Source organism: Podarcis liolepis, assembly GCF_965112155.1.
Source record: "Podarcis liolepis genome assembly, chromosome: 11".
Classification (NCBI taxonomy): domain Eukaryota; kingdom Metazoa; phylum Chordata; class Lepidosauria; order Squamata; family Lacertidae; genus Podarcis; species Podarcis liolepis.
Window position 1 is genome coordinate 63052474 of NC_139565.1, and position 22260 is coordinate 63074733.

Genomic DNA, 22260 nt, shown 5'->3' on the forward strand with positions numbered 1-22260 from the left:
ACACAATTCCCATCATGCCAGCTACCATCAACTCACAGTTCCCATCTCAGAGCCAATGTTTTCCAGTGCAGCTGTGCTGCAAAACATGAATATGTGGTTTGTTTGTTTTTACAAGGGATCTTCTACCATCATAGGTAATCATAGGTCACCTCTGTCTCCACAGGTGTGTTTTGATGGTGCTTTTATTCTCCTGTGTAAGCATCATGCAGACCAATGCTTCTTGTGGTGCTCACAAGCCCATAAATGACATTTAGTAATGAGGACAGATTCAGGACAGATAAAAGAAAGTCACAGCACATAGTTTAACTCTGGAACTCCCTGCCACAGGAGCACTGATGGCCACCAACTTAGGTGGCTTTAAAAGAGATCCAGACAAATTCATGAAGAAGGCACATGGCCTGGTATCAGAGGCACTATTTCTAGGGAAGATGAGTGGGAAGAACATACCATAGTTGCCTCTGGGATGACATGAGTGCATCTACTTGGCCGGTGGGGTTAGGGTGTGTGGCATGTGTTGCCTATGCTCTGGCAACCTCTACGCTAGATACGACAATGCTGTCTCTGAAGACGGTTCAGCTGGTGCAGAATCCAGCTGCCAAGGTTGCTCAATGGTGCAGGACGGTTTGAGCATGTTGCTGTCAGGAGTTCAGCCTATACTCGAGTAGCACCCTGGCAGAGACACATGCCCGGCTGGCATGTTCTCTCCCTCCTGGTCGTTCGTTCGGGAGTTTCATAAGCTTTCTTCAGCCCGAACATCACAGCGACCAATGCTAACTGACACCAGCACACTTAGGGATCCGCAGAGTGTTCGCAGTTTGCGTAACAGACCTCAGCAACTCAGCATTTTGGCTAATCTACTTTATTTACAGATAAACACACGGAGCACTGCAACATGGCTCCCTCTCTCTCTAGCATCAGACAGCAAAGAGCAAAGGACAATAGTCCCACTTCACAGAACACAGCAACACAAACATCCTGTCTTCGCCACTTCTCACTCTATGGAGTCAAAACATATATCATCATGTGATAGACAAAAATTCCATGACTGCAACCATGGAGCAGGAATTCTAACAGTTGCACCGATTCTGGCCCAACTGCATTGGCTGCCCATTAGTTTCTGGGCCCAGTTCAAAGTGCTGGGTTGGACCTCTAAAGCCTTAAATGGCTGAGCACTGCAAGACCTCAAGGACCGTCTTTCCCCATATGAAGCAACCCGGACTCTGCATTCATCATCTGAGGCCCTTCTTTGTGTGTCTCCTCCACGAGAAGTCCGGAGGGCGGCAACACAAGAGCAGGCCTTTTCTACGGTGACTCCCTGCTTGTGGCAAGCTGTCCCCAGGGAGGTTTGGCTGGAGACTTCATTCCATATCTTCAGGTGCCAGTCAAAAATATTCCCCTTCTCCCAGGCCTTTGGGCTAATTAAACAATCCATGGCCTTTTAAACTGTGTATTGGGGTCCTCAGATGAAGAGCTGTATGGAAATGTAATAAATAAAACAGGATGATGGACTAGAGAGGCCTGTGGCCTCATCCGGCATGGCTCTTCTTACATTTTTCTGAAAATTATGTACACAAGGAATTGGTTTCCTTGGAATGAAGCTCAGTAGAGATAGTGCTGTCTTTAGGATATATGGTTTTTTTGGAACAACCTGAGCATAAGGCAGGAGGGGCTCGCAGCCTGAACAACTTCTGTCTTAGTCGCAGCACAGAGCAAGCAGGTCTCTGTGTCTCCACCTTCCAGCCTGCTCCTAGCTCAGCGCTCTCACGTGATTCTTGGTTATTGTCCTACCTAGCACTTGGCTGAGGGCTCACTCATTTGTTCTATGGCACAGAGCAGCTTCTTTGGGTATGCCCATCGCGGTGCTTAACTGGTCAGCCAAAAACCCTGTCAGCTAGACCAGTGTTGTCAAAGTCCAGCTTAATCTGGCCCCTGTGGCAGTTTATTTACTGGGGTAAAATCCTAACTTCAACAACTTCAACCCTAAAAAACCCTCAACAACTTCAACCCTAAAAAAAGTTCAACAACTTTGGGGTAAAATCATAAAAGAAGCTCAACAACTTCAATCCTAAAAAATTGTTAACAATTTTGGTCAGCCCCCATGGCCCTTCACTTCATCAAAACTGGCCCTCTTTGAAAAAAGTTTGGACACCACTGACCTAGACAAAGGGACTGCATTGGAAAAGTTTCCCTTACACATTCCACCCCTTGCAAAACAGGATCCCAAGAACTGGAAGGGACTTGGGGTGTCATCCAGACTGAGCCCCCAAATTCCTAACAATACTATGCTGTTGCCCTCAGAAGGGCTTCCCTTATAAATCACAAGTTTGAATGTGGCACTAACTTTAATAATAATAATAATAATAATAATAATAATAATAATAATAATTTATTATTTGTACCCCGTCCATCTGGCTGGGTTTCCCCAGCCACTCGGGCGGCTTCCAACAAAGATTAAAAATACATTAAAATGTCACACATTAAAAACTTCCCTGAACAGGGCTGCCTTCAGATGTCTTCTAAATGTCAGGTAGTTGTTTTTCTCTTTGACATCTGATGGGAGGGCGTTCCACAGGGCGGGTGCCACCACCGAGAAGGCCCTCTGCCTGGTTCCTTGTAGCTTTGCTTCTCGCAATGAGGGAACCGCCAGAAGGCCCTTGGTGCTGGACCTCAGCGTCCAGGCAGAAAGCCAAAAGCCCAATAGCTGCCAAAAATAAGCCACGTTTGCTTCGCTCCCTGGAGGCACCACACCTGATTTTGGAAAATCCAGGTCATTGGGTAGCTTGGAAGGTTTTGTTTCTAGTCTGTGTAGGTCAGACATTTCGATGGCCTGCTGCTCTCCATTTAAGGCTGGAGGGGCTGTTACCTGGCAGGGTCGCCAGCCACAATGAAGTACTGCTGAAGCCTTCGGCCAATTCACACATGCATGTAAGCAGTGCAATGTTCAAGTGGCTGTTTGCAGCTCAACACCTGGTGGGTGGCAATCATCGGTGGTGCTTGGCTCTGGTTTCACACAATCTGCAAGCAATCTGCTGGTGCTCGAGTGGTAAGTCGTGTGAATATCCCATTACTCATCCCCTGGGAAGGCGGCACAGCCGGGTGGATAATAGGAGGTCAGGATCAGCCGAGGGCGTGCAGCCTGAGCGGCCTGCAGTTTTTTCTGGGTGATGCGATTTAGGGTCCACATTGTAAGTCTGGAAGGAGGAAGGAGGAGAAAAACCGCATCGTCAGAAAGGAGGCTCCCCCAAGAGGGAAAAGTCTGCTTGCAAATCTCTAGTGGGGTCATCCACTTGGCGAAGCTTTCAGGCAAAGAGGCTCTTGGCTGCCAAAGCTGATGCCAACTGGCTAGTTTGACTGAGACCTGGAAGCCTCTAAGCTGACGCCAGAAACAGGGAACAGTTTCCTGGGGGGCCATTTTCTCTCCCCGGAGCACAGCAGAGACCTAGTTTCCTAGCAGCTTACAATCCATCCATTCCAAGGCCTTCAGGTCCTAACCATAGCTGTCAACTTTTCCCTTTTCTTATGAGGAATCCTATTTGGAATAAGGGAATTTCCCTTTAAAAAGGGGAAACGTTGACAGCTATGGTCCTAACTCTCTCCCATAACCACTTCAGCTGTAGGACTTCTCTATATAGTGCTGAGGGACGTGGGTGGCACTGTGGGTTAAACCACAGAGCCTAGGACTTACTGATCAGAAGGTCGGAGGTTCGAATCCCCGCGACGGGGTGAGTTCCCGTTGTTTGGTCCCTGCTCCTGCCAACCTAGCAGTTCAAAAGCACGTCAAAGTGCAAGTAGATAAATAGGTACCACTCCGGCAGAAAGGTAAATGGCATTTCCATGCACTGCTCTGGTTCGCCAGAAGCGGCTTAGTCATGCTGGCCACATGACCCGGAAGCTGTACGCCGGCTCCCTCGGCCAGGAAACCGAGATGAGTGCCGCAACCCAAGAGTCGTCCGCGACTGGACCTAATGATCAGGGGTCCCTTTACCTTTACCTTTATATAGTGGTACCTTGGTTCTCAAACTTAATCCATTCTGGAAGTCCGTTCCAAAACCAAAGCATTCCAAAACCAAGTCATGCTTTCCCATAGAAAGTAATGCAAAATGGATTAATCTGTTCCAGACTTTTAAAAACAACCCCTAGAACAGCAATTTAACACGAATTTTACCATCTAACAAGACCACTGGTCCACAAAATGAAAGCAATAAACTATATTGCAGTCACACAATCAATCATCAGTAGTTGAACTGGGCTCCACACAGTCACAAAAACAAAACAAAAGAGCCGCATAAACAAAAAACGCAAAATAAATAGCAAAAACAAACAGACCTCAGTGTAACACTCAAAACGGAAGTGTGGCAATCAAAACGGAGCACGTTCAGCTTCCAAAAAAAGTTCGCAAACCAGAACACTTACTTCCGGATTTGCAGCATTCTGGTTCCAAGTTGTTCAAGTACCAAGGTGTTTGAGAACCAAGGTACCATTGTAATTCTCTTGGCTTCCTATCAGGGTGGTCAAGTTAGCAATTCCTAGCTATTCCAAATTAATCTTCCCAATTAGTTCTATATTGTTAGGATTCCGGTTCTACTTCCACGATTAAGTTGTCAAACGGTCATCCTCTCCCTGCCTCCTCGCAGGGGGCTCCTTCCATGATTAGATTGTGCATCGTTCATGCGTCTTCCTGCTAATCATTTGTTCGCCCTACACTTTGCAGTGCATTTCCCTGTCTCACAATGCTTTCATCCATTTTAATTGTGCAGACCTAAATTTCTGGTACAGTGGTGCCCCGCAAGAGGAATGCCTCGCAAGACGGAAAACTCGCTAGACGAAAGAGTTTTCCGTTTTGGAGGTGCTTCGCAAAACGAATTTCCTATGGGCTTGCTTCGCAAGACAAAAATGCCTCGCAAGTTCCTGCGGGTTTTTTCCCCCTCCCCCCCTTTTCTAAGCCGCTAAGCCGCTTATCAGCTGATCCGATCAGCAGATAAGCTGCTAAAAGCCGCTAATAGTGCTAATCCGCTAATCCTTCAATGGGCTTGCTTCGCAAGACGAAAAAACCACTAGACGAAGAGAATCACAGAACGGATTCTTTTCGTCTTGCGAGGCACCACTGTATGTGCTTGAAGACCCCCCCCCCCAATAATAATACTGACAACCTGGAGGAACCATGGTGTGTCGATGATGAGAAGGGCAGGAGAGACAACTGACTTGAGTGACATCACAAACTGAGGGGGAAATTTGGAGAACTTAAGATTGTCCTTTTGAACATGAATGACTATGAACTCCAAAGGTAAAGGTACTCCTGACCATTAGGTCCAGTCGCGGACAACTTTGGGGTTGCGGCGCTCATCTCACTTTATTGGCCGAGGGAGCCGGCGTACAGCTTCTGAGTCATGTGGACAGCAGGACTAAGCCGCTTCTGGCGAACCAGAGCAGCGCACGGAAACACCGTTTACCTTCCTGCCGGAGCGGAACCTAATTATCTACTTGCACTTTGACGTGCTTTCGAACTGCTAGGTTGGCAGGAGCAGAGACCGAGCAATGGGAGCTCACCCCGTCGTGGGGATTCAAACCGCCGACCTTCTGATTGGCAAGCCCTAGGCTCTGTGGTTTAACCCACAGCCCCACCCACGTCCCTTATGAACTCTAAACAACCTGCAGAAAAGCTGAAGATGGGAGAGGTCGGGCAGGGGAATACTTACGCCAGCCTCTGGAGTCTGCAGTGCTGCTTTGCCAGTGAGACACACAGGTGTCTGACGCCCACATCTCCTAGGCTGTTCCCCCCTAAGCCCAGCTCCGCCAGGCTCTCGTGGGATTCCAGGACGGAGGCCAGATCCTCACACGCCCCGGCTGTGAGACCGCAAAGGTGCAACCTGCAAAGGAAGACAAAGGGGATTTGCGACACCTGGAAAGATGAAACTGAATGAAGAGAAAATATGTCCCACAGGCAAAATAACAAACTGGGACCTGAACGTCCCAAATGCCACACAAGAAGAGTTTGGTTTAGTTATATTTTGGCTGATCTTTTTCAAATGTATACATGAAGGTTACGCCCGTTTTAATTTGTTCAAATAGCTCAGTTGCTAGGGCATGAGACTTAATCTCAGGGTTGTGGGTTTGAGCCCCAGGCTGGGCAAACGATTCCTCCATTGCAGGGGGCTGGATCAGGCATGTCCAACACGTCAATCACGATCGACCTGTCAATCACAGGATTAGTTTTGGTCGATTTATTGAAGCCCAGCATGCTCCAAATGGCCCCACAGAGAGAGAAAGGGCTTGGGGGGGGGGAGGGAGAGAGAGAGAGAGAGAAAGAAGCCTAGCGCTCCAACTGGCCTCTTAGATCTGTGTAAACTAATATAAAAATATAGTTTAACTTTTCTCACTTGTTTAGCTACTTGTCCATCTAGTAACTATTTGGATCTGTCATGATGATATCCAAACAGAACTACTGTACCTGTGAAATAAATATCCCTTAATTAATTAATTAACTAACTAATTAAACAAACTTAAATGACTTCGGAGGGGTGGGAGAAGGGAACACTTGGTGAATAATGAGAATGGGAGAGTGTGGTAGATCACTGCCAGTTTTTGATACTGGGTAGTAGATCACAACCTACTTGAAGTTGGACTTGCCTGCGCTAGATGGTCCTTGTAGTCCCTTAGGTAAAGGTAAAAGGACCCCTGACCATTAGGTCCAGTCATGGCCGACTCTGGGGTTGCGGCGCTCATCTCGCTTTATTGGCCGAGGGAGCCGGTGTTCAGCTTCTGGGTCATGTGGCCAGCATGACTAAGCCGCTTCTGGTGAACCAGAGCACATATGGAAACGCCGTTTACCTTCCCACCAGAGTGGTACCTATTTATCTACTTGCACTTTGACATGCTTTTGAACTGCTAGGTCGGCAGGAGTAGGGACTGAGCAACGGGAGCTCACCCTGTCACGGGGATTCGAACCGCAGACCTTCTGATCGGCAAGCCCAAGAGGCTCAGTGGTTTAGACCACAGCACCACCCACGTCCCTCCTTTGTGGTCCCTTACAACTCTACAATTCTACAATTCTATGAAATTTGTTACGTGCAGATCGGATTTTTACAGGGCACAGTTGTGGAATGATGAGAAGAGCTCTTGGAGGTGGAGGAATAAGCAGAGATGATGAAGAAGCCACTTACGTGAGTCTTTGCAACCTGGACTGTGGGTGCTTCAGCCCCTCACACAGCTTCCTGGTCCCCTCATTGCCCAGGTTGTTCTCTCCCAGATCCAGCTCAGAGAGCGACGGCTTGGATGCCAGGACCTCTGAAAGGGGCTCACATGCGCCAGCCGTCAGGTTGCAGCAATGTAGCCTGCAGGAGATGGAGGTGGAAATGAGCTCCAGAAAGGGGCTTTGCAGCTGGGATAGGCGCTCACAGCGCCAGGCTGGGATGTGACCGTAACCTTTTCCTCCCATCGTTCAGGAAGCACAAAGCTAATGAGAGGCTTGTGGGTCTCATGGTATGTGATCTCCTCTACCCTGAATACCCATGGGGCAGTTTTGGATATTGGCATTGAGTCTCACGAAGATGGCCAGCCACGTGCCGCAGATAAATTCACAGGCAGCCATGTGATGCTGACATCCACATAACCATTGAAATTGTTTCTACATATGAAAGTGCTTTGGATGGGTTTTTTCAAATAACAAATGATCATGGTTTTCATCAACGAAATGGTGTCATTGTTTTTATTCCTGGTTGTTTCTGTTGTGAAATTGTATTGCGATATTTTATGGGGAGCAATTCATAAACGGAATAAAATAAACGAAATAAGATTAACAGCGGGATGTGGATATCTCCGTCACAGGGCTACTTCCCCGACATCTAGTAGCCAGATACATACTGTTTGCAGCAGCAGATGCCGCAATTTTGGTGATCAGAGCGATGTGCTTGTGAAAGCTACAAGTGGTTATGATCATTTGCTGTGAGCAGAGGAATCCTCAGTCCAAATTTCACTACCAAGTGTGAACTTACTGAGTATCTTGGCAGAAACTGAAGACACCCTCAGTCTCTTCATCTATAATATGGGGCTAATCATACCAAGCTCCCTGTCAGGGAATGGTCTGAAGACGAGGACTGGGGAATACATTCCATGGCAGACCAGCTTCTATCTGATGGAGAGCTGGCGGGGAAATAGTCACGCGCACCCCTTGTCCGTAGCATGTTCAGATGCAGAGGAAGAGACAGGAGCTGAACAGCTTGGGGAGGAGTTACCCAGTTACAAGATAATGACAACAGAACCAGAAGGGAGGGGGCAGATAGTTGTCTTGTTCTATTTTGTTAATTTTTGAGGAGGTTGATTGATTGATTGATATTTATTACGGCCATTGGCCCGTCACACGACAGTTTCCCACCACCAACATATATATATTTAAACCTCCAAATTTAAAACAGCCAAAAACTTACAAAAACAGACAAGAACCAAAGCAAAATAAGCAAAAGACCAACACATACTTTACAATAAATTTGCAACATAAACATCGCCCTCTGCAATGACAACAGAACCAGAAGGGAGGGGGCACATAGTTCTCTTGTTCTATTTTGTTAATTTTTGAGGAGGTTTGTTTTTTTAAGGAATGCTTTCTCTTTTATGCAAGCTCCTCTGGTGACCGCTTTCACTGCGTCCTTGAAGTAGTTTTGTACAGTTTTTGTGAGACTCTCTCTAATTTCTTCCAGTAGCACCTTAAAGACCAACTAAGTTAGTTCTTGGTATGAGCTTTCGTGTGCATGCACGAAAGCTCATACCAAGAACTAACTTAGTTGGTCTTTAAGGTGCTACTGGAAGGAATTTTTTTATTTTGACTACGGCAGACCAACACGGCTACCTATCTGTAACTCTATCTAATTTGTTTGTTTGTAGTTAGGATGGGGCTGAAGGACCATGAAGGGTTGGCTTGTGTTCCCTCTCCGATTTTAACAGTGACTACAACTGGGGCATGATCTGTGATTTTAATGTTACCTATGTCTGTTGATTCCGCTAAGGGGATGGGGGGCAGATAGTTGAGACGTCACCTTTAAAGCCCTAAACGGCCTTGGTCCTATATACCTGAAGGAGCATCTCCACCCCCATCATCCAGCCCAGACACTGAGGTCCAGCGCCAAGGGAATGGCGGTTCTCTCATTGCGAGAAGTGAAGTTACAGGGAACCAGGCAGAGGGCCTTCTCGGTGGTGGTGCCTGCCCTGTGGAACGCCCTCCCTTCAGATGTCAAGGCAATAAGCAACTATTTTACTTTTAAAAGACACCTGAAGGCGGCCCTGTTTAGGGAAGTTTTTAATGTCTGACGCTGTATTGTTTTTGATATTTGGTTGGAAGCTGCCCAGAGTGGCTGGGGAGACCCAGTCAGATGGGCGGGGTATAAATAATAAATTATTATTAAATTATTATTGAGCACCTGCTAGATCTGTATCCCATGTATTTATTATACCACATGTTGTTGTTTAGTCATTTAGTTGTGTCTGACTCTTCATGACGCCATGGACCAGAGCACGCCAGGTTACGCACGTTACACACCCATATATACAAAGAGCCATATATACAAACAGCCACAAGATCCTGTGGCAATGAGTTCTATAGGACACAATGTAAGAGTGAGCACTTCCTTCTTGTTATTGCGGGCGAGGCAGGCAGAGGCACTGCAAAAACGTTCATTCTTTTGTGTTTCACATTCATCGTTACCAGGAAGAGGTGCAACGATGGCCGCCAAATTGGCTTTAAAAGGGGATGAAATAAATTCATAAAGCGTAAGGCTACTCATAAAGCGTAAGGCTAGGAATGATGCTATGTGCAGCCTCCAGCATCAAAGGAAGGGCGTGTCTGGGGTGTCTCTATTTTAATGCTGGAGAAGAGGGAGCCACGTACCGGAGCCTCTGTAGTTGACAGTGTGGATCGAGAAGCCCCTGGCATAAGTGGATCACGCCCAAATCTCCCAGTGGATTTTCACCCAGATCCAGACCGGTCAGACACTGATTAGCCGCCACGACAGAAGAAAGATCTTGGCCTGCAGCAGATAGGAGCCCACAGCGGTTCAGCCTGGAGAAAACCGAAAGCAGGAGGATTAGGACAAAGGGCAAACGGTATCAGTATACATCCGTAAAATGTTCCCATTTAGTGATCCACAAGTCAATATAAACCTTTGGAAGTGGTCTTTGGTTGTCTGGTTTGATGGAGCAGGGAGCCTTCTCTCCTCGCAAGGGCCTCTGTTTTGGGGCAGCCAGCCATAGAATCATATGTTTGTAGAGTTGGAAGGGACCCTGAGGCCCATCTAGCCGAGCCCCCTGGGATGCAAGAATATGCACCTGTCCCATACAGGGATCGAACCTACAACCTTGGCATTATCAGCACCACGCTCTAACCTAGGGTTACCAGGCGTCCCCGTTTCCTGGGGACAGTCCCCGGATTTGCAAATAAGTCCCCGGACAAATTCCATCCCCGGAATGTCCCTGGGTTTCATCTAATGTCCCCGGGAAATACAGCAACGGCAGTCTCAGGAGCCCAGAGCACTTGGCTCTGGCTGGCTTCAGGAGCTGCTCGGAGGTCCCCAAATGATGGTGGTGCAGGGGCTCAAAGATGCAGCTTCCGGGCTCCCTCCACCTTCCTGACCCCAGCTACCAAGCTGTGAAGGGAGGCTTCACACTGCCTATCAGAGCCTGCGTGCCAGCAGGAGGGGGCAGGGATCTCTCAGTTAGGCAACGGGAAGCCTCGTTTCCCAGCTGAGAGATCCCCGCCCCCTCCTGCTTGCACGCAAGTAGGAATGGAATTGGGGCTGCTCCAATGAAAAGGGAGGCATTGCGCTGCTTGAGCCTCTCCTCCGCCGCCGCTCTCAGCCCTCCTCCTCCGCATTCCATGCCTGACCCACCATGCACTGCTTCCACACCACCACCACCAAAGAACCACCAACTCAGGGGCTGCCCAGGTTCATGGAGAAAGGAGATAGAAGCCTCGGAGGAAGGGGAAACGTGGCAGCTGAGGTCAAGGCGGTGGCGCCCCTCTGCCACCGCCATCACTGCAGCATCAACATCCTGAACATGTAGATTGATTGATTGATTGATTGATTTATAGTGTGCGTGGATTTATTGAAAAAAATATGGTAACCTTACTCTAACCAACTGAACTATCCAGTCATGGTTCAGTTGTGAAGGGGAAAGGCTGCTAACGGAAACCGCAAGCCCCATCTCTGACTCCCTGCAACTTCAGCCGAAATAGTGGCCCACTGTAGCCTTGTAAAACAGTAGCCGTTGCTTCCCGTCTCCCAAGCTTCTGCCACCTGAAGCAGTTGCCTCACTCTGCTCAATGGTAGGGCCGTCCCTCTGATTTGAGCCCTGGGTGGCTAAACTCACTGAGCCACGAGGTGAGCCCCTATTCTGGACAGAGGGCCACCCTACTTAAGTCCCATTGACCCAACAAGGATCACTGGTGGGTCTTTCAGATGCACTTACTGGATCTCCGAGGGCTTCAGCAGTCCTGGCAAGAGCTGGCGGAATGCTGTGGGCCCCAACTCGTAGCCAGAGAGCCGAAGCGAGCAGAGAGACGGAGAAGCGGTTAGACAAAACGAAAGAGCAGCAAAATCCAGCTTGGAGAAGAGCAAGTCTCGGAGGTCCAAGTCATGGACGTGCCTCAGGATGCTCTCGGCAAACTGAGGGTCCTCCATCTCGTAGACGCAGTGGCAGAGCTCCAGGAGTTGCTCCCCTCTCCCAAAGGACTGACGCGTTGCTTCCTGGTCCACCCAGCTCAGCATCTCCTGCCAGAGCCTGGTCCTGGACATCTGGCAGCCCCATGCTTCTTGCAGGAGGTCCATCCTCTTTGCGTTGGAGAGGCCAAAGAGGAAACGCACCAGCGTGAAAGAGTTGCCTCTGCCCTCTTTCTTGTTTCCCAGTCGCTCGTTCAGGATCCTGAATGATGAGTCCCCATCTGTGTCCAGCAGGTAGAACAAGGCTGCAAATAATTCCTGGAAACTTAAGTGAACAAAGCTGTAAGTTATTGCCGCATGGACATCTTTCCGGAGGACAGAAAGGGTTTCCGAGTCTGAACAGGCCACACAATGTTCTTTCAGCTCTTCTTCGCCAAAGCTCACCTTCTTATGGAGAACACCATCCTTGGCTAAGGAGCAGAGATCTTTCAAGTTGCTCAGCTTTGGGTTGCAACCCAAGAAGCTGAAGAGGAGCTGCAGGTGGATTTCCGTGACGGTCGCAGTCTCCGGGATAGCATTAAGGAGGTCCTTTTGGGGTTTCCGCCTGAAGGCGGTGCAGAAAATCCAGCACAGAGCAGGGAGGAAGCATAAGCTGAACAGAGTTTCATTCCTTCTCACGATTTCAAAGGCACGAGTGGCGTCTTCCTTGGTCTCAAAGAAGCGTTGGAAATATTCCTCCCTCTGAGCCGGTCGAAATCCCAACACTTCCACCAACCATGGAGACCTCAGGCATGGCAGTAGTGCCCCCAAAGCCACGGGCCTCGTGGCCACAATGAGATGGCACTTGGGAAGGAGCCTCCTCCTGAGTAGACCCATCATCAAAGACACGGCGGCCTGCTTTTTGTGGAGGTCGCTGCAAGTAACGTCACTTGGAAGCCTGCTGGTCTCCAGCTCATCAAAGCTGTCGATGAGGATGAGGATGCTGTCTTGGTTCATGAAGGCATCCTCTGCTAGGAGGGTTCCTGGAGGGCAGCTGCTGAGTACCAGCTCAGCTACGGTCATGAGTCCCTTGCCATAGTTCACTGCTTTGCAGGAGATGTAGAAGACATGCTCGAACCTCTCCTGCCAGAACTTGCCAGATGCCCAGTCCAGCATTATCTTCCGCAGGGCTGTGGTCTTCCCCACCCCAGCGGGACCAAGCAGCACAACGGTTCTGGAGCTTTCCCCCTGAGCATCTGGACCAAACAAATTCTCCATGCTGACTTCTTCCGGCCCGTCTCCTTGGTGAACCTCCAACTCTCGTTGCTTCCTCTCCATGGATGCAACCTCCTGGGTTCTCTGTTGAGGATCCCGTTTCCTGCAGAAGAGCAACTCTGTATATCTTTGGGGGAGGCTCACCACTTGGCCGGAAGAAGGGGAGTCACATTCAGGAATGCCCCCGAAGTTCTCTTGGATACAGCTTTTATATTTCTTCCTGCGATCTAATGCAATCACACAATGAGAGGGGTGTCAGGGGAGGGGCCACAGCATGGGGAAATAAGTTGTTTTATTAGCAAGGGCTATCTTTTTATATTGATTGATTTATTGGTTTTCACCTATTACATTACAATACAGATGTACCAAAGCCTACACCATTTCCTCCCCATCCCCCCATACATTTACATTTATATTTCCTCAATCCATCGTATTATTCTTTTTTCCTTCCTCCCACTTCCCTCCGCCCCCACTCAATTTCCTCCACATTATACAGTTTACAATAACCTTTGCATTCTACAATCTTCTCAAATCATCTATATGTTCTTATTATCTTTCCTTGCTAATTTTTCTTCCATCACATTTTAAACTAGGCATATTAGCGTGTCTTTTTTTTTTTTGAGCAATATTTTGCCATATATTCATCAAAACATTTCCACTCCTTTTTCAATTTTTGATTCAACTGGTTTCTTATTACAGCAGTTAATTTTGCCAAAATTAAATGTTCATTTAGTTTACAAATCCATTCCTCCTTTGTGGGTATAGTTTGTGACTTCCATCTAGCAGCAATCACTATTCTAGTGGCTGTACTTGCATATAGAAAAATCCCCACCCCCCGTGGTATCTCTTCGTCTATCAATCCAAGGAGATATGTCTCTGGTTTCTTTGTTATTGATATTTTCAACATCTTCTTTAGTTCTTCATGTACTACTACCCAAAATTTCTTAATTTCCCCACACCTCCACCACATATGTATGGTTGTTCCTATTTCTCCACTCTTTCTCTATTTCCGTCTATAAGACGCTCCCATGTATAAGATCCCCCCTATTTTGGGGGGCTCAATTTTAAGAAAATGAGGGGAGATGGCCCAAAGTTGTTGAACTTTTCACCCCATGCAACCTTAGTAAGCAGAGTGCAAGTCTCTTACCGTTCTGTTTCCATTTCTGGAGCCTGGTGGCCGAATCCCGCAAGCTGACTGCCTTGAGGACGGCCACGGCCACTTCCCACGCCCCATCCTGGCCATAGGCATCCAAGAGGAGCCAGACAGTATCCATTGTGTCTGCGCTTTCTAGCTTGTTCCGGGGGATTTTGGCTCTGCCCTCCATCTTCAGGAAGCAGAGCTTGTTCTTGAACCTCTTGAAGTTCTCCTCAGAGAGGTTGTCCAGGGCAAAGAGGAGGGCATCTTCCAGGGGTTCTCCCGAATCTTCCATTTCAAGTCAAGATGTGTCTGTAAATGGGAAGCGGGGGGAGAGACTGAGTTAGACTGCCTCTGCTCCTGGGCTTGCTATCTCACTGCACAAACACAAAAAGCAAAAACCTTATCCAGGAACGGAAACCTCCTTGTGGCAACTTTCGTTTTTCATTCTGCTAATCATCAACTAAAGGAACAGGCCACCGTTAAACATTAAAACAGCCACAAGAGGCTCCCGCAATGTAACTATGAATCGAGACCCAACACTGAACAAAGTACAGAAAAGGCTTTATCAATTAGCTTTTGAAGTTTCAGATATATTTAACTTATTTATTCTTTTATTACATTTCTATCCTGCCTTTCCTGTGAAATAAAATATTTAAGGTATTTTATATATATATATATATATATATATTTGCTTTCGTAGATTTTCACGGGTACAGGAATGCAGGTTTTGGTGTCTTCGGGTGTCTTCCCGTGTAAGAGTTGGGGTGTCTAGGCGACGTTTCGACGAGGTCGAAACGTCGCCTAGACACCCCAACTCTTACACGGGAAGACACCCGAAGACACCAAAACCTGCAATATACACACACACACACACACACACACACACACACACACACACATATTAAATGTTCATAACAGCATATATAAACCACATGTCTGAAACCCCACAGAAAAAGTCCTGAAACCATTTTGTCCCTCCCAAATTGACCTCAAATATTTCTCTGCAAGGTCGAAGGAAAATGGAAAAGCCTCCCCACTGTCTTTTCCTTCACAAATCCTGTCTTAAGGCAGTGTTTCCCAACCACTGTTCCGCGGCACACTAGTGTGCCGCGAGATGTTGCCTGGTGTGCCGCGGGAAAAATTAAAAAATTCGAAAGATTTTTTTTTAAAAAAGTCAAATTTTCGATTGGGGCGCCGTCACTAGATGACCCCTGGGGTTCCCTCCCTCCCTTCCGCTCTGCGCCTCCCTCCTCCTCCTCCTCCTCCTCCGGGGAGGCCCTTCCTGGCTCTCGGCCAAGGCTTGGCGGCTGCCACTCACTCACTCGCTCGCCCACCCGTCCCTCCATCCCTGCACCCGGCCTCTCCCCCTCCGTCCCCGGCGCGGGGGCTGCCGGGATCCGTAGTCCCCTCGCCCTTGGGCTCCGCGCCCGCGCGGGGTGCGCAAACTACGTTTCCCAGCATGGCCTGGCGGGCCGGGCGCTTTGTTTGAAGCGCTCTTCTCCCGGCCATGGAATGAGCGCGGCGGCGGCAGCCGGGCGGTCAGAGGCTCTTCTGCGCAGACCCCGCGCAGCCTGCCTGCGCCCCCGCGGAGATTGGGCGGCAGGATGGAGCCCGGGGATCCCCGCGGAGGCGGAGCGGCGGAGGCTGCCCCCCAGGTAGGGCTGCGCCGGGGGTTTTTTATTTTTGCAATGCTGCATCCGCGCCGGAGGGGACGCATAGGACTGCGGGGAGACCCCTTGGCGGGCGTGCAAGGCAATGCATGCGTGCAGGCGTTGCATGGAGTGCAGTGCAATGCAATGGCAACGCGGCGCCCTGCATGCATGCATGCAACTTCCACCGGCGCTTCGGACTTGGCAGGTGAGGGGGGTCCCCAGTGGGCGGCAGAGAGAGCCGGGAGGGCGAAGGGGAGCCGGGGGGGAGCAGCGCTGCTCCCCGAGCCGAGCCCGGGGGGAAACTTCGGCGTCATTGCGCCGGGTGTTGGAAGCGGAGGCTGGCGGGGGCCCCTCACCTGCAAAACCTGGTTGCCTCTCATATATTTCGTGCATTGCATTCATCGCCCGCTTTCTCCTCCAAGGAGCTCCCGGGGGCGCGCGTGGTTCTCCCCGTGTTATCCTCGCAACAACAGCCCTGCGAGGTGGGTCAGGCGAGTGGCCCAAGGGAGCACCCAGGGATTGTCCTGGCCAGGTGGGATGATTTGAACCCTGCTCTCTGCCCGGTCTTCGTCCTCATTTAGCCCCCACATGTGCATGACTGTGCATGACTGAGGTTTCCCCCCCTCGTCTTGGCTATGGTGTGAGTCTGTGCTGTTAATTCATGGGGTTCTGCCTTCGGAGAAGATGAGCCAGCCCTCAAGGAGGTGATTATGTAATTTGCTAGCAATTCATGTCCCTCCCGGCGTGACGCTGCGCGCTGACGTCACGGGGCTGTAATGGTGGTGTGCCTCGAGATTTTTTTCATGAAACAAGTGTGCCTTTGCCCAAAAAAGGTTGGGAAACACTGTCTTAAGGGTATGTCTGTCTGTGTTTGAATAGGGTGAGCCTGTGACCTGGCTCAGGAACTAAGTATTTATCATTACAAAAGACTGGCCAGGCTCCCCAGGCAATCCAATCAAGTGACCATTAAACAGGTAACCTGGCAGACAGGAGATAAACAACGCACTCAGATTTCTGTTGTAGACTGCCCTTTCTGTGATGTTAGGTATGATGTATCTGGGGGTGGCCTTGAGCTACACCCCTTTCTGTGATGTAGGTATGATGTTTCTGGGGGTGGTCTTATTTTTTTTTTTAATAATATTTTTTTATTGCTTTTTTCCAGGTACAAATATATAATCAGATAAATGACAAAAACAACAGAGCAAAAAAGAGAAAAAGAAAAATAATAAAAGAAAAAAGTTTCATCTTTCCAAAACTTTTTTTCCATAACCAACTGGACTTCCCCACATCTCCCTCACCCTGCATTCTATACAATAAAGAAATCAGCAAATTGTTACCTTGTTTCATGCGTTTTTTGTACTTTCAAATAATTATACTTTAAGTTTAAAGTACTTATTATCAGATTACCTTTATCTTTAAATACACATAGAAATTACTTTAAGTTTTGGTACTTTCATAATTATAACCTAATTTCCCAAGTCCTCAAATTTTACAGCTGAAGCTAGACTTTCCAAACTTTGCAAATTCTCAACATTCATATAGCTCTGGGGGTGGTCTTAGACTCCAGGGCGGGCAATTTAAAATGTCTATATAAGGGCGGGCACACCTTGGTTCTGGGTCCTCCTCCTTTCCTGCGTGAGAGGGGAGAACCCTGTTGCAACAGTTCAATAAAGATCAGGCTTACGAGCTGCTTTGCTTCTCAGCATTCTCTGTTTGGCCTGTTATTTTCTCCGACCGATGGAGAACCTACAACAGACTCTATAAGGGCTCTTGTGTCCCCCATAAGGGAATAAGGGCAGATTTTTATTACACCTGCAAGGAGCTGAAGATACATGCACGGATCTCTTTCTCTCTCCCCCCCCCCTTATTTACCCTCCCTAAATTTTGTGAAGTAGGTCAGGATGAAAGGAGGTGAATGGCCTAAGATCACCCACTGGGCTTAATGGATGAGTGGGGATTTGATCCCATATCCACCAGGCCCTTGATTCCTTACCACATATTAAAACCACCTGTGTACAGTTCTTAAGAAAATATATAATTTGTTGCCTTCAGATAATAATTTCAGCCCCCTGTTTATGTGAGCAGATGATGCAATTAACAGAGATCTCTGCAGGCTCTTTTGGGTTTTGAGTAAGTATCTGCAGGCTTATATGCAACCTGTATACAATCAGTTCAGTTTGTTTTCAAATGTTGAATATTCATACGATGTCTGGTCTTTGTGTTTATAGCTCCCAAAGAAGACCTTTAAATAACAGTTGGACAAAATGTGTAAGGCTGTTTTGAAAATGAAATTTGTTTTTCTTTACGATTTAGTCTCAGAATAAAATCCACGAGACGGTTGGGCTTAGAGGAAAACACCAAATAAAAATAAATGTATTCAAACCCAGTTACAATGTATTTATAGGTCACTTTGTGGGCTTGCTCCATTTTTAAAAAGGCATTTGATTTCAGAACTTTAAAGTTCTGTGTTTTCTGGTATGTTTTGTATGGAATTGTTTCAACTGAGCTGTTTTTTTCTGATCACCACCCATTGTGAAAACGGCAAAGGGGTGAAAAACGGCTGCCTGATCCCATCTTATTTTTATATGATACATATTTCTGAAACCTGAAACCCACATTCTACTCATGTAAAAACACCAGGCAAGCCCCACAAATAACCCAGAGAGGCATTTTAAATAAAAGGGCACATTCTACTTATGTAAAAACACAGTGATTCCCGGACCGCCCCAGGGCCGGATTTAGAAGGCGATTGGGCCGGATCTGGCCCCCAGGCCTTAGTTTGCCTACCCATGCTCTAAAGGCTCTGAGGACTCAAGCTCCATTGAGACAAGGAAGGCATTGGTGATGGAGGAAGGCTTCTCCTCACTGATGGCACTGGATCCCACAAATCACTGGCCCCATCCCCCAAGTCATCTCCCTCTTCCTCTGCTCACACCTCCCCACTCGCTCCTCAGGCTCCTTGATGCCTAGAAATCATCGCCTCCTTTCCTCCACAGAAGCATTGCAGCGCAAAAACATGTGGTTTCTTTCCGAGGCCAAACGGGGATTTCCCCTTAAAACAACTCTGCATTCCTGTTCTCGTCGTTCCTCTTCTCTGCGCACTCTCTCTTCTGCCGTTATGAGCCGTCCCCAAAACATTTGCCAAGTCCAAAATGAGAAGCGCACTTGCCCACGGTTCACATGGCACGGCACACTCCTGGCTCAAGCCTCGCTAAGGTGAATGGGAGTTGCACCCCAAGGTGTCCTCGCACACCTCTGGGTGAGGGTTAAGCAGGGAAAAAATAACCTCCTGTCACAGAGATCAGATCTTCTCCTGTGCCACCCTTGGCAGCACCCAAATCCAGTGACTGATGAGTCACCTTTATGCAATACCATTAATAAGAAAGCCAGCCCGTCCCTTGTGGTTAAAAAAAGACCACACTGACCTTGTTTTTTGAGGAAGGAAGGCCACACAGAGTTTTAACAATGCACAGCGATGGAAGTTCCTCGTGGAGCTCAGAGCAGACTGTCTGGCAGCTCTCACTGGACGAAGCAAAAGCAAAATCCAACCCTCCGCTCCCCCCTCCATGGCCCCAAGCTCTGGCAGCGTCGCTTATGATGCAAGAGTCACGCGAAAGGCTTGCTGCAGAAAGACCCACATGCAACCATTTCCCCTCCTCTGTTAGCAACGCCCCAATGTTTTTCCTTGGAGTTTTTTAAGGTTGGATAGCCATCTATTATGTAGGATATAGCTGAGATTCCTGCATTGCACCGGATTGGGCTAGAGTGTCAGTACGCCTTTCAACCGATGTCAGCGACTGGGCTCAATAACTGGTTCTGCTCTGACTGGGCTAGGCGACTGGAGCACTTACAGAGACTTTCCAATCCTAGAACGCAGGTCTCAGTGCACTGCACTCACAACTGTGCATTGTGAGCGCCAGACTCGGCAGAGTATAAATAACGCGGAAGCTAGCCGTGAAGAATAACTTCTTTTATTTCTAATAGCTGCTACAAGCTAAAGAACTACTGGCTTGCATGAGTGTTACAGCTCCCACTCAGCCATCTAGTCACTACAGTGGTGCCCCGCAAGACGGAAAACTCGCTAGACGAAAGAGTCTTCCGTTTTGGAGGTGCTTCGCAAAACGAATCTCCTGTGGGCTTGCTTCGCAAGACGACAATGTCTTGCGAGTTCCTGCTGGTTTCCCCCCCCTTCCCCCCTTTTTCTAAGCCGCTAAGCCGCTTATCAGCTGATCTGATCAGCAGATAAGCCTCTAAAAGCCGCTAATAGCGCTAAGCCACTTATCAGCTGATCCAATCAGCAGATAAGCCGCTAAAAGCCGCTAATAGCACTAATCCGCTAATCCTTCAATGGGCTTGCTTCCCAAGACGAAAAAAACCGCTAGACGAAGAGAATCACAGAACGGAGTCTTTTCGTCTTGCGAGGCACCACTGTACATAGATACGACTCTCTCCACACACAGAGTCAGGAGCGGAAGAATAGAAGTTTCCGCCCGTCCTTCCTGAAAACATCAGATCAGGAGATTCTCGCAATGGGAGGAGGTGAAAATATCAACACAGAGGGCCTTCGGGTCCCTCTCAACCCAGCAATTCTAAGATTCTATGCAATGTTCCCATGAGGGGAAGTTGCAGTGTTTAGGATGGTTTAATTTAGAGGAAAGGCGAGGAAGGGGAGACGCGATATAAGTTTGCAAGAGGATGTATGTCCTGGAGAAATGTTGGAGATCAGGAGAGTTCAAAGCAAGGGCTTATTCACGCAGCACATAGTTGAACTTATGGAACTCACACCCACAAGAGGCAGCAATGGCTACCAATGGCTTTAAAAGAGGATTGGACAAATGTATGGAGAGGACTATCGATGGCTGTTAGCCAGGATGTCTGTGTTCTGTCTCCACTGTCAGAAACTTTATGCCTCTGAATACCAGTGGCTGGGAATCGCAACTGGGAAGAGTGCTGTTGTGCTCTAGTGCAATTTGCAATTTCTCCCATCTGGTGGCCACTGTGAGAACAGGATGGTGGACTCGAAGGTCCACTGGCCTGATCCAGCAGGTTCTTCTGATGTCAGAAGTTATCAAAACTTTATGGAGGAGCCAGTAACACAGCAGAACCAGGGGGCTGTGTTTTATTCTAAGCGCCTTTTGCAGCAGAACAAGAATACTATCATAAAAACGGCATACAGTGGTACCTCGGGTTAAGTACTTAATTCGTTCTGGAGGTCCATTCTTAACCTGAAACTGTTCTTAACCTGAAGCACTACTTTAGATAATGGGGCCTCCCGCTGCACCACCAGAGCACAATTTCTGTTCTCATCCTGAAGCAAAGTTCTTAACCTGAAGCACTATTTCTGGGTTAGTGGAGTCTGTAACCTGAAGCGTATGTAACCTGAGGTACCACTGTAGTCCAATTGTTGGGAAATCCCATCCCAATCCCTAGATGCCCCATCAGAGTCACAATTTTATTTGTAAAACAGCAACATTAAGAAAAAAATATTGCAACGAACAGCACTGAACCAACAATAAAATTACATTCAAAAAATTAATACAAAATACGTAACAAATCAGCAGATCAGATTAGTAAAGCAATGAGGACTGTGATCTTCCTCCACTGTTGTGAGGCAGTAATGCTTCTGAATACAGGTTGATGGGAATCATACTGGGACAGATTGCTGTTGAGTTTGCTCCCAGACTCTGAAAACTGGGTAAGATTGACTTGCTCTTGGGCTCAGGCGCTGCCTTTTCCCCAGGAGTACATCGTAAGTAAACAAAGTGGGGGCATGGGGTCAGTTTTTGTTTTGAAGGAAAGCTAAGCTACTAACCCTCATTGTGGTGTTGGGGAGCGTCAGCTGTGAAACACCGTTGTTCTCCTCTGGCAGCTAGTTAAAGAAACCCCTGACCATTAGGTCCCGTCGTGGCTGACTCTGGGGTTGCGGCGCTCATCTCGCTTTATTGGCTGAGGGAGCCGGCGTACATATGGATGAATCGATCAGAAGGCATTTCAAACCAACTTGAAAATTATGCCTGGCAAGTCTTGGGAGTTTGCAACACCATCCTCCTTCACAGGTCCCACACAACTCAGCTTATCTTGGTCAATGAGGGTTCCAACCTTGGGATACTGGTCACTCTCTTGCTGTGCCTAGAAATCTGAGCCAGGACCAACTCCGCCTGGAAAGAAGGCTGTTATGCCAGATCACAAGACCAGCATTCAGGCTTTCCTAAAGGCTCCTGAAAAGCACTGTGAGTGGGTTTTTTATTTATGTATTTATTCGTTAAATTTGTATGCCGCTCTTCATCCAAAGATCTCATGGTGGTTCACAACATAAAAATACAGAAAGTGTTTACAAAACACATAATAAAAGCAAACCCCGTTTTATGCTGCTCTTGAGCATTGTTCAAAAGCTTCGACCAGGGCATAGCAGAGAGGCCTCTTTGGCAAAAGAGCTGGTCACCAGAAACAGATTATGCCACAGTTCTACATTCAAGCTGCTCCATCTGGACTCAAATTGAAGTGTCAGTTTTAAAAGTTCTTAAAAGAACTACCAAGAGCTCCCTCTCCATCTTCTTGTGCATGTATCACA

General features: G+C 48.0%; 1 protein-coding gene and 1 long non-coding RNA gene across 2 annotated transcripts in view; both read right to left on the minus strand.

The window, feature by feature from the left end:
* LOC310689134 overlaps positions 1 to 22260 on the minus strand; it is a 283669-nt gene that overhangs the window by 166776 nt on the left and 94633 nt on the right. The gene's annotated exons all lie outside the window — the stretch shown is intronic.
* On the minus strand, positions 1983 to 19296 carry LOC310688892 (NACHT, LRR and PYD domains-containing protein 3-like). Its single transcript, XM_083465832.1, has 7 exons — positions 19115 to 19296; positions 14047 to 14346; positions 11455 to 13126; positions 9878 to 10048; positions 7161 to 7331; positions 5697 to 5867; positions 1983 to 3191 (listed from the first exon to the last, which is right to left on the minus strand). The coding sequence occupies exons 2-7, from the start codon at positions 14327 to 14329 to the stop codon at positions 3065 to 3067; spliced, it is 2595 nt and encodes an 864-aa protein (XP_083321958.1). The 5' UTR covers positions 14330 to 14346; positions 19115 to 19296; the 3' UTR covers positions 1983 to 3064.